The sequence below is a fragment of the Phascolarctos cinereus genome, unplaced genomic scaffold, assembly GCF_003287225.1.
Source record: "Phascolarctos cinereus isolate Bilbo 61053 unplaced genomic scaffold, phaCin_HiC Scaffold_9;HRSCAF=440, whole genome shotgun sequence".
Taxonomy (NCBI): domain Eukaryota; kingdom Metazoa; phylum Chordata; class Mammalia; order Diprotodontia; family Phascolarctidae; genus Phascolarctos; species Phascolarctos cinereus.
Window position 1 is genome coordinate 75,853,857 of NW_027556402.1, and position 13,304 is coordinate 75,867,160.

Consider the following 13,304-nt stretch of genomic DNA (forward strand, 5'->3'; position numbering starts at 1 on the left):
AGGCTATGGTGTTTTTGTTATGGCCTGTGAGAGATTTTGCTTGGCTTTATCATGAATATTTGTTTTTAAATTGTTTTGTTTTCTTTTTCCTTTTAAAGTGTGGAGTAGGAAGTACAGGAAGAGAAAATAAGTGCTTGTTAATTAAAAAAAAAATTAAAAAAGAAAAGGTATAGGCTTTTGGAGCCCAGAGGAGACAGACAGATAAATGGGCATGGCTAAGCCATGATAGCAGGAACAGTACCTTTCCATTCAGGGTTCTTGGAAACTTAATGAGCCCAGAAAAGAACTCCCCACACTTATTTAGAAGAAGACTTGGGCTAAGCCAGGAAGGGGCGATGACTTACTGTGGGATATACCTGTTTGGCAAGAAGGTTACAAAAGACACTCTAGCCCAGAGGTTCTTAACTTTTTTTAGTGTCATGGATACCTTTTTTTAGACTGATAAAGCCTAAGAGTCCCATCTCAGAACAATGTTTTTAAGTGCATAAAACAAAATACAGAGTATTATCTAGGGAATATATCACATTTTAAAAAAAATTTTCCCCATGCAAGTTCACAGACTCTCCAAAATCTATTTACAAACCCCCATAGGCATCTATGGATGCCATGCCCTAGCCTAACCAGTAAAGAAAACTACTGGCCTCCTTCCAAATGGGACTGAATCTGAGAATGAAGATAGATATTAACTCTGAGGTCTTGTCAGGTCCTTCAGCCAATGATTTGACTGCTCACTCCATGGAAGGAATGGATGAATGGTCATAGGATTTGTTTAGGCTATTTAGGGCTGAATCTGCAATATCATTTGGAAAAACGCAGAATCAATTTGGTCTGAAGGAGTGAGTACATTCAGGTGAAGATGGTGTTGCTGGAATTTCCTGGCTAACACAAGACTGAGAGTTGCATGTTGCTGTAGGGCTTAGGGCAGCTAGGCAGCACAGTGGCACCAGCCCTGGAGTCTAAAGGACCTGAGTTCAAATCCAGATTCAGACACTTACTGGCTGTGTAAACCCCCGCCAAGTCACTTAACCCTGTTTGCCTCAGTTCCTCATCTGCAAAACCACTGGGGTCATAAAAAGTGAGACACAACTGAAACAACTGAACAACAACAAATAGAACCTAGTTGGTGAGGATAAGGAAGTTTTTATAGTGAATAGATGGTGACAGGGTGGAGAGTCTAGAAGGACCCAACACCTTCTGTTGAAGGCTGTGCAGCTTGGGTCAGTTAATTAGTTAATCCATAAACATTTATTAAAGCCTGCTACATGCCAGCTACTGTGCTAAGGACACACACACAAAAATGAAAGTCTCTGCCCTCATGATGCTTTTATTCTATATAAGTACATTAAAGACAAACACAGAAGTAATATGTGTCTAGGGGGAGTTGGGAGATTAGGAAACATTTCATTTAGAAGATGCAACATGAGCTTAGGCTTGAAAGAAACAAGCATGGAGCACTCATACCAGGAGGGCAGAGAATAAACCTTTCCCTGGACCACACATCCTTGGAAGCCTTGAAAGCTGGTAGGTCCCCAGACATTTATTTCCCAATTTAAAAAATGCTTTTCTCTCAACAATCCAGGCAGGTAAGTAGTACCATTGTCATCCCCATTTAAAAACAAAGAAACCGAGACTCACCGAAGCTAAGTGATTTGTTCACAGTCTTGTGGTGGAAATGAGAGGTGAGTCCAGGTCTTCTGACTCTAAGCCTAGTGTTCTTTCCATATGTACCATTCACTCTCAGATCAGTGATTATGCCTGTAAAAGGGGGTACAAAGTAACATCATAAGAATAATTTTATCTATGAAGGGCTTTCAGGATAAAACATACTTTTTTTCTTATTTTTAGCATGGCTCATTATAATTTATTTTCTCTGACCATTGAACTCTTGTTACAGATGTACAACTTTTCTTATTAAAAGGTTAAAAATTTGTTTAAGTAGCAGGATTGTGAAACTTAAATTACTTTTTTTCCCCACCCATAAATTATAGGTTAAACTTCTTCTGCTGTAGTAATGTTACTTTGTCTACCCACCTCCTACTTTCAGTGCATCCTTTGAGAATTTCTTAGAACATTTTTTTCCCCAATCGCCTGTATAAGATCAGTCATTTCCAGTGGGGAGGTTTTCACCTTCATTCCTACTTCTGGTGTTTTGAATGGAGATTGTATGAAATTGATATTTTCTTCCTGCTCATGACTCTCTCTGTGTATTCAATGGAAAGAAGTAATGTTTGCCTTATAGAAATCAATATTTCATTGGAAAGATTAGGAATCAAAATTGATGAATTCAAAGCTACTAAAATACCATCCAGCTGACTAAATCCTTCACCATCAGTAGAAAACCCTAGAGTATTGCTTTGTAATCACAGTGACTAGGTTTATAAGTGAAGGAATAATAAATCAGAAATACAGAGAAAGTTTAGGAGAGTTGATATATTTAGGATATTTATGTATTAAAACATTAAAATAATGTCTTACAAGATCATGGTTCAAGAATAGGTAGCAACTTCAGTGGCCATCTAAGAGCTCTTGTTAGGTTCTTGCTTATTACACTCAATAATTTCATTCTCCTAGTGAATTAACTGCTCACCCTGAGTGATTGAGACAGCAAAGTCTAGAGGAAAATAGCCAAGAGATTTGGTGTTAACTAATGCATCTATGACTGTCTTGAAACAGATAATAATTAAAGTAGTGACTTACTTAGTATTACCCTAGATAAAGGCAACTAGGTTGGTTGCTCAGTGGATAGTGTGCTGGCCCTGCAGTAAGGAAGACTTGAGTTCAAATCCAGATTCAGGCATTCACTAACTATGTGACCTTGGGCAAGTCACCTAACCTCAATTTGGCTTAATGCACTGGAGAAGGAAATGGCAAACCATCCCAGTATCTTTGCTTAAAAGCTCCATACAGGGGCATGAAAAGCTGGAACTAAGCAGCAACAAACCTAGAAGTCTTTCTGAATTAATGTATTCACAAAATTAACTCAGTTTTTTAAGAGAGTAAGTTAAATGCTTACAGGAGAATCTGTAGGTGCCAGAGAATCTGATTGCCTGTTAGAGTTTTCATTTACACTGCACAAAATCCAACATTAAAAAAAGTACCCATGTAGAATTTGTCATTTTTTATCTTCTTAATAAATAAGAAAGGACTTCAGAATCCTATTTAAACATTTGGTTCAGCTAGCAAGCAAATGAAGGCTATGTCACATTAAAAACATCAAACGAGCTAGAACTTTAGTATAGGTGGGTGAGTTTTCATTGTCTTTATTACTGATCTCATGCACTGAATTCAGGTTAGACATGCTTCGGCATCCAGTGAACCAGCTTGCAGACATGTAAGTGGCATATACAGTTTCCAGTTCCGTAAGGCCATTTCTGTCCCTGAAATGACCTCTTGCATGACAGCATAAAACAAGCACATTGAAATTGCTCTAGGAAGGAAACACTGACAGTCCTTTAGTACAAGACATTATAGTGTAGTATCTAAAAACCAAAAGCTCTGAGCAAAATGTTTAGTAAAATTACAGGAATAAATCATTACCATTTACATGAAAAAGCATCATTTAAAAGGATTTAGACAGCAATCTGCTGAAACCTGAAACTTATCCTGATTCACTGCCAGTTATCAGAGAATGCCATTAATTGGCAAAACAGCTCTTTGGCATAGTATATCATATGGATTGTCAGAATAAATTTATATGAACGATAATAGCAGACATGCTTTAAAAACCCTCTCCCACAAAAATAAATTGATGAGAAACATCTTTTAGGAATGCTTTTTAGTGTTACTATGAGGTTTTCCCCATAAATTTCCTTCATGAGAAGAATACTAATTCTATTTTTGAATCTATTACAACTATGGAGCCAATGTACTGTTTTGGTTTTTTTCTTTTTTTCTTTTTTCTTTTTCTTTTTTGCTTTTAGGCAATTGGGGTTAAGTGACTTGGCCACGGTGAAACAGCTAGTAAGGGTCAAGTGTTTGGTCTGAGGTGGGATTTGAACTCAGGTCCTCTTGACTTCATGGCCAGTGCTCTATCCACTGCACCACCTAGCTGCCCCTACTGTTTTGGTTTCTTAAATAGACTTAGTTGTTCTCGTCAATATGGATGCTTCCTTTAGTGATTCAGGTTCAACCCATCCATGCCTGACCATCCTATATGATTTGACCATACATGTCATCTAATAAGTGGGCCACAGGAGGTCCACATACTGTTTTTAAAATAAAAGGTCAAATCACTTCATTTTAATAATTTTTGCAGATACCTATTAAATTAGTAGACATAAGCTTATAATTACCTTCTTCGGGTTTCTTTTTTCCCTCGATAGTTGAGCAATTTTATTTATCTTTATTATTTCTTTTTACCCTATAAATAGCTAGTGTTATGCTTTTACAAGAACCACTGAGGAAAAGATTTTCTGCACTATTATACTGATGTTCGATCTTATCTTTTACCCTCACTGATCAAACTTCATCCTTACATTAACAACTGTCAGTCTCTTAGTAGAAAGATTCCACAGAAAATCTAGATTTGTACTTGTAGATAATTACATCCTTTATTTTTTCAGTAAATTTCAAAGTACTTTATACACCACTATTTATATTTTTTCATTAATGCTTGAAGTAATAAGTCCAATTAAATAGATTATATAAATTTCCCCTTGCTGGCTTAAGAATCATATTCCACAAATGTACTCAATGAGAATACAGTGGATCCAACCATACTGTCAGATTAACTGCCTTTATTTCTTTAGCATATTTAATTTTACTTCATTTACTGGTCTTTTTTTTTTTTACAAATTAAGCCATAAAACACCAGATGATATTTAAAATAATCTTAAAAGTTAATGTATGTATTGTAGTCTAATCAGTGGACATAGTACCTATAGACTTTTTAGATTGAACTAGAAAATTTTTAAATCAGATTTATTTCCTTCAGTGCTGTGGTTCATTAAATTTGCATTCATTGTTATGTCATACTCATTACTCTTTATTATATGTGAGATAAACACTTTTATATGTATTTTTATGTGGGTACAAGCACGAAGGACAATATCTCAGGGCAGCTTTGAGAAACTTTTTTCTTTTCCCTGATGTTTATTCTGAAAAGGGAAATGGGAAGGATTTTTGTGGATCAGTTTATTGCCATCATGACAACCTTTTGTAACCTTCTGACTCCTACTTAGTAATGAACTCACCTGATATTACATTTACTCAAATCAATGGCAAAATTAATTAGAATCTTCTAGGTCTACTGATATTTTTCCATTCCTCAATTCATTACTGCTTAAATAAAAATGTGACTGTTACTACATATGCATATTCGAGAGAAAAATCATGGAATGTTATCACTTCAAAGTCCCTTAGAAATCACCTTGTCCAACAACACTATTTTATAACAGAAAAAGGCAAGACCCAGAGAGATTAAATAACTTGCTCAGGATCACACAGATACTTAGCAACAGATGATTTTCAAGTGATTGAAAAGTCATGTTTGCCTTTAGGATTTCCTTTCTTTTCAAGATACCAAATAGCAATGGATCCAGTATTCTTCAAAAATGCTGTTAAGCAAAAACATCTGGTTGGACTTCACATACATTAATAATATCAATTTTGTAGTAAATCAAGTAACAGAATGTGGTGCAAACCATTGTATAAATGTTAAAATTCTATAGAAATATAATAAATGTAATGGGGTCCCCAAACATCCAGTCACTTCAAGAAAGCATTCAGGATATATAGATGTGAAGCTTCTGAATAGTCTACAATGCTTTGGCCTTTCTTTTCCATTTTTTCCATATGTATTTCAACATCCTTGTGCTCACCTTCATATTGAAGTCATCAAGTATCAAAGTGCATCTTGATTTGGTTTGCAAGATTTTTGTGAACTTCTTCATAAAATATTCTGTCTCTTCTTCCCCTTCAAGAGATGAGTATGCATGACCTGTAATTGTCTTATGATCATTTTTTTAATTTATGCTTATCTTGAGTGCTATAAGACAGAATCACTGTGTCCCATGAAAATAATATCTAGCATTTACATACCACTTAAACCTTTGCAAAGTACTTCACATATTATCTCATTTGATCCTTACACCAATCTTGTGAGATAGATGTTATTAAAATCCATATATTACAGATGAGGAAACTGAGGCACAGGGCGGTTAAAGTAATTCAGTCTATGTTTACACAGTTAATAAGTTTCTAAGACAGGATTTAAAATCAGTCTTTGAAAACAACTCCTTCTTCCTCCTGGCTCCTAATCCAATGCTCTATTGTTCATTGTACCACCTGAAAAAAAAATACTTCTTACTGCCTTTGGATACACGATGAAGTCAACTCTAAAAAGTTCTTTGTGTTTCCAAGGAGATGCGAACAATCCTTCACCTTAGCTTCAGTTTTCTTTTATCTTTTTGTTGTTGTTGTTGCTTAGACGTTTCAGTGGTGTCCAACTCTTCCTGACCCCATTAGGAGTTTTCTTTGGCAAAGATACTGGAGTGGTTTGCCATTCCCTTCTCCACCTCATTTTACAAATGGGGAAATGGAGGCAAACAGGGTTAAGTGACTTGCCCAGAATCACACAGCTAGTAAGTGTCTGAGGCTGGATTTAAACTCCAGAAGATAAGTCATCCTGACTCTAGGCCCAGAACTCTATTCCCTGTGTCACCTGACTGCCCAATTTTTGGTTAGTTTATTACAAATATATTAATACTGCTGTTATTCAGCTTTCAGTAATATGCTACTTTATTTGTAATTGGACAAAGATCTTACATTTAGAGTACCAGTACCTAGATTCTAGTTTATAGACAGCCTAAATATCATATGATTATTAGTGCATTGTAATCTTTTCTTTTTTTCTTTTCTTTTTTTGGATGGCTACTCCATCACTATGGATCACTATGAAATAATAAAGAGACTTTATGGACCTGAAGGCCATTAATTTTTTTTTTTAGGATATGTTGGCAAGGCTCATTTGGCAAGGACCACTTGGGTAATCAACCTGTGTACACTCAGTTAATTGGTCCTTTGTTAAGAGATTCAATCTGTCAACAGGATTACACTTGTAGCCTTTCTAGCATAGGACAACTTTAAAGTCAGTCTGTCAACAAAGATTTATTAGGCTCTAACACTTGCTGGAAACTGTGCTAAATGCTGGGAATTTAAATACAAACAAAAAAGGTAGTCTCTGCGCTCTAGGAGTTGCTGAAAAGGGTAAGAGAAGTGGGGGGAGACACGGGTAGGAGTGAGTTGTTTGGATCACAGCCAGAGGAGACGTAAAAAGAAGACTGGCCTGGGTACCATTCTTAAATGGAGGTCCTGGGGGGAGCCATCCAATAATCAGAAGGGTCATAGGGTACTATGAAGGTGTGAATTCCAGGGCTGGACTGAGCTTCCAGGATGAAGAGTACTTGAGGGAATGTATACTCCTGTAACATCCTTTGAGAACACAAAGCTAACTCTGCATCGTGATAAGGCCTGGGACCAGAAGTTTATGCAGGAAATTATTGAAAACCCTAAAATTTGAATTATTTACATTTTGCCTAAATGGAATACACACACACACACACACACACACACACACACACACACACACACATATATATATGAAAATATTAATATATATTTATATACACATACTGTGTATTTTTAAAGCTTTTTGGTTTAAAATATAATTGAAATCTATCTATATCTAATATAATTATACATATATATGCATGCATATAATTTCATTTTTATTGACTTCATATGTCTTTCCATATTACATTATATTTTTTTATATTGGTCATTTTTATGGAACTATAACATTCCAATATTCTAATGTTCCTTAACTTATTCAGTCGTTCTCCATTGTAGACTATTTAGGTTAGTTCCAGTTTTACATTATTAAAAATAAAGCATCCTGCTATGTATATTTTTAAACAGATCAGTTCTTTTTTTTTTCTTTTCAATTATAACTTTAGGCTAAAGTCCAAATAATAGGACCACAGGATCAAAAGTTCCTCTGATCAATTTTGTGTCTTTTATTGCATATTGTCAACTTTGTGCTCCAAAAAGCCTGCATCAGTTCGTGGTCTCCATCAATACTTATCTAATCTAATTACATCCTAAAGTTGTCTTGATTTAGATTTTCCTGATAATTAGAGAATTTGAATAGCTTCTCCTGTGGTTATTGAAAATTTGTATTTCTTTCTTCAAAAATTATCTATTCATGTTGTTTTACTATGTCCACTTACAAAATTGATATTCCTATAGATGTATATTAGTTCTTATAAGTTCTGGATCTTTATTATAGTGAGAGGGCTAGGACTGGAAATTGTCATTTCATTTATACAGAGAATTGTCTAGAGAGGATATATTTGATATATTTATCACTAATATTTCCCCCAATTTGGTATTTTGATTTTTATTTTTGAGACTTTTTTTGTTATGCAAAATTTTACTTGAAGAAGAAACAGCTTGAGTAGACCTATGATTTCATTAATACAGGGAGTTCCTAGAGGGGAACTTCATCTACCAACACAGATCACTACCCTCTCCATAATTTATTGTCCTTGTTCCCTGGGGGCACTAAGTTTGACTTGTACAGGGTCAAACAGCCAATATATGGCAAAGGTGACACTCAAACCTATATCTTCCTGACTCCAGGTATAGTTCTTGATCCACTTTTTCACTTTGTAAAATTCTAACTTGGTAAAAGCAAACTCATCAATGCTGTCTGTAGCAATTTCTTTCATTCGTTTGGGTTTTTTCTCAGCACAACAAGTGAGATAAACATACCATTTCTTTTATTAGCATTGAGCTATTTATTAGAGTTACTGATACATGTTTTCATTGGCATTATTTTCTAATTTTTATATTGGTAATTGGGGTATTCTCTCAAAAAACTTGCTACTTGGTTAAAATTTGGTTTGGGTTTCTTTAAAATCCTCTTAGTTTTCTATTTCATTCTATTTTTTAAAAATTTTCAATTAGTCTTTCTTTTTTTCTTCATATATTGATTCATTAATTTTCTATGCTTTGTTTTTAAGTTGAAGCTCAACTAAGTTTCTCTTTTTGCCATAGGGTTTTTATTGTAACCCAAGCAATATGTTCCATGTAAAGTCATATCTTCATATTTTCCATTGAGTTTCCTTTAGTTCTATAATTCTTTCTCATTCATATTTCATCAGATTTATCATAGTCTGATAAAATAGAATTAAAATATCCAAATACCATTCTGATACTTTCATAGGTTTATTATCCCATCAATGTGAGTGAGTACTGCCTCTACTGGTATAAATTGAAATCTATCCATTCCTTACCATTAATAAGTATTTTTTCCAGTCCTTCAACAAATCCACCACAGAGGATCTACTCAACATACTGAAAGCCATTTCTAAGTTTAAAAAAATTTTTTGTGAAAACCAGTAAAATACTTTGGGTGACTATTCCTTACTTATATATATATATATATTTTATATATATATATATAATATATATGTATATATATATATGTATATATATATATATATATATATGGCCATCCCATTTGCTCATCCAGCCATATATATCCTTCTTACTTATCTTTTATGAAAATTTCCCCTCATAATAGCTTTCACATTTGGCCCTTTCTCTGTATTCACAAGACTACTAGATTAAGACCCTCATCACCTCAACTTCACCTTACAGTATCCTCCTAATTGGTCTCCCTGAATTTTATCTCTCCCTTTTCCAATTCATACTCCACTCACACAGCTGCCAAACAACTTTCCAAAAATGTAGATCTGACAACTATGTCACTGTAGTACTCAATCGATTCCAGTGACTTTCTATTGCCTCTAGGATAGCCTCCAAAATCTTTTTTATAAATTGATCCCAAACTACATTTCCAGCCTCATTACATATAAGGTCCCTTTTCTTAATCTATGATTTAGCCTAATTGGTCTTGTTGTTATTTCTGTCACGTGTTAGTCCACCTTGCATTCCTTTGCACTGGCTGGCCCCTGTATTTGTAATGTACTCCCTCCTCACCTCCAACTCTTAGAATGCATTGATTCCTTAAAGACTCAATTCAAACATGCATCATTTAACCTGCTACATGAAAGCATTCAAGACACCCCAAGCTCTGGTATTTTCTCTCCAAATTTTATTTGGTAGATCTTCTGCATGTAGGGGTGTGTGTGTGTGTGTGTGTGTCCCCTTATAAGCTGCTCTAGGGAAGTGGACTTTTTCATTTTTTTCTTTCTTTCTCCAGAGCCTCACCCAATGCTTAGAACCAAGTAGGAGTATGACAAGTGCTTACTGAATGATTGGTGCATATGAATATATAGTAAATGGAAATGAGATGTAAACTACTTAAACCCAGCATAAGTCTAACCATTGTCCTTTGAGTCACACCTAAAACTGTTGCTTCAGTGGTTGTGGTTACCAATTCTATGATTTGTAGCCATATAACATAACAGAGAGAGAATATAGGTGTTGAACAGATAGGCTTTTGTGTCAGGGAGTACTATCAAATCGTTATGAGTACTATCAAATTTCCCAAATGCAACACAACCTGCTATCTTCCTCCTGTTCAACTCTCAGACCACCATATTTTTATTGTATAGTGCTTGACCAACATATATGGACTGATGAACTAGCTGAATGGCTGCCCATGATTTGTCAAAATTTCCCACTATTACTACATGTATTTTTAAAGATTTATTACTTCTTGTAAAATTGCAAGCTCATACATTTCACATTTTATAAAACAAAGGCATATTTGTAATTAAAATAATATATTCTATTGAATTTAACCTTTAAGTATAATCTCTCTTAATATTTTTATCAGGATTTTATCCGTTATCATCAATGTCAATTTAACTTTTGTGAGTTTGTGAGGATAATAGTTTTTAGAAGGATATTTAAATTTTGATCTGTTAAATTCTCTGAATTCATCCTGATTTTTGTAAACAGTATAATTTGGGTTTATTTTTCTATCCATTGCACAAACTTTTTTCTTGTAATTGGAGTGGAGGTTGCTACTTTATTATAATGAGACTAAAAAGTGGAGTTCTTGTTCTTCTCCCTGAATCCTGTTCCTCCTTGTTTTATAAGTTTCACATGAAGACCAGACAGGAAGGGGATGGGGGTTGTTGGGAGACATCCTACAGCCATCTGCTATCTGGAGAAGAGGAGTGAGGGTGCGGCTGCTCATTCAGTCATAGCATGGCTCTGTTTGAACACATAAAAGCCTGGGGTTCATTCCAGTTCCCAGTTCCTGCAAATTCTGCCATGATTATGTGATCACAGTAAATCAGCAGCCCTTAAATATTTCCTTTCATAAATTATGTTACATGGTACTTTCATTACAGCATACAGAGTTGTACTTCAAAAAAAATGATTTTCATAATGTACCTATCATGAGTTTTCATTAACATCCTTCTAGTTATTAAGTCATTGTCCAATACATTGGGCAGAGTTTTCCCCTTCTCTTTTAAATTGATAACATTAGTGAAATATTTGCAATTTTAATATGGGTAAATATGCTATATTATTTTCCACTGTCTTTAACCAAGGTATATTTTTCCTCTCCTTTTTTCCCCCCAGTTGTTACAGACTACCATGTCTGGGTAAAGTGAAGCGTTGTGAGCCAAGATTTTCATTCAGTGAAGAAGTATGTCGTTGTGTCCCTTCACATTGGAAAAGGCCACAAATGAACTAAGTAAACAGCATCATTTGCCAGCTGAGCATACAGTTTTCTATGATGAAAATCAGACTATATTGCTATCATTTGGAACTCTTGATGAACAGAGACCTTGTTGGGGCCACAATGAAGACACAACTGATTTTTCCTGAACAATGTGGATGGGGCTCACTTGCATAAAGAACTCATTTAAGGACCCATTTTCTACCAATGACCAAACAGCCTAGGATTTTTCTCCTTTTGTGATTTTTAAAAAAGATAATGACTATATAATTTATTTCCACTAAAAATATTGTGCAGCATTCCTGTTTATAGCAATAACAATTGTTAAAGCTCACTGTGATCAATATTTTTATATCATGCAAAGTATGTTTAAAATAAAGTAAAAATGTATTATAAACGCGTAATAATGCTTTCTCAGTCCATTATCCTATTACATATTCTGTATACACTGACTGACAGACAAAACTATCAGGTTTTTTTTTTTATTTTTAGAAAACCATGGGATAATTTCTATAAAAATGTGTATTTGTATGAGAAGTCTCAGTAAAGAAGCAATAGCCCATATCCATAATTTTATAAATCACTATCTTGAAAACCTGTAGCCAAGGAGACTAATTTCAGTATTTTGGGGCATATGTAATTTCGCCTTAACAGGCAACACAACATCTTTCTGACCTAGTCAATGATCAGAGTTGCTACAGTTGAAAATAAACGTAAATCTTACCACCTACTCTTCTGGTGAGGAGCCTCTCTGAATTTAGTGTCCTCCTAAGAGGACACATGCTCTGCTGATCTCCAGGACCCTACTTGATTCCAGTGTTAGTAAGATCTTCCAGAACTTATGCTTTCTTGGCCTTAACCTTTGAGAAACCTCTATGTCCAGGACTGCATACCAAAGGTGGGGAACCTATGGCCTCAAGGCCACATGTGGCCCTCTAGGTCCTCAAGTCCTCAAAACAAAAGATTTGTCCTGTGAAGTTTGGATTCAGTCAAAGAGCCATACTTGAGCCTGAAGGCTACAGGTTCTCCACCCCTGGATAAACTATCTTTAGATCCATTTAGCCTAATTTAAAGAGAAATGCTAATTTTTTAAAAATAACTTTTTTCTTTGTCATTTAATCAAAATAAATGGAAACATTTTTGTTTGGTTATATTTGCAGTTACTGCTGATGAAGTTCATGGCTTAAGTGATTATGAACTTACAAATTATGTTAAACTATTTTCAAAATATTTAGTTGTATATTACTAAAGTATGATTTTGCAAATATTTTTTGCTAGTTGACATAACTCTTCAGATAAAATAAGAGTCAGAAAAGATTCAAGCTATATTACAGAACCAAAAGAAATACTTATTTCAGGTACACCACAGAAACATTTTTCTTTTTTCTTTTAATTATAGAAAAATTACAAAACTTTAGAGTTGGAAGGATTCTCAGAAGGCATCTAGTCCAATACATAATTGAGCAAGAATTCTATTTTCCTTGTAAAGAGTCATTCAGCCTCTGCTTGAGGGCCTCCATGGTGAAGAAACTAATGACTTCCTGAGGAAGTCAATTCATGTTTTGGATTGCTATCATTGTTAGGAATCCCCACCTCCCTTTACATTACCCTAGATTGTATAACATTTAGGTAAGGTGAC

The 13,304-nt window shown here is 34.7% G+C and overlaps 1 protein-coding gene across 2 annotated transcripts in view; it reads left to right on the top strand.

Moving 5' to 3' along the window:
- VEGFC (vascular endothelial growth factor C) overlaps window positions 1-12,072 on the top strand; it is a 158,483-nt gene extending 146,411 nt beyond the window's left edge. For both annotated transcript variants that reach the window (XM_020997839.2, XM_078148992.1), the window contains exon 7: window positions 11,566-12,072. In XM_020997839.2, the coding sequence (XP_020853498.1) occupies window positions 11,566-11,680 (115 nt within the window). In that variant the 3' untranslated portion in view covers window positions 11,681-12,072. The remainder of the gene's footprint in view (window positions 1-11,565) is intronic.
- The last annotated feature ends 1,232 nt before the right edge of the window (window positions 12,073-13,304 follow it).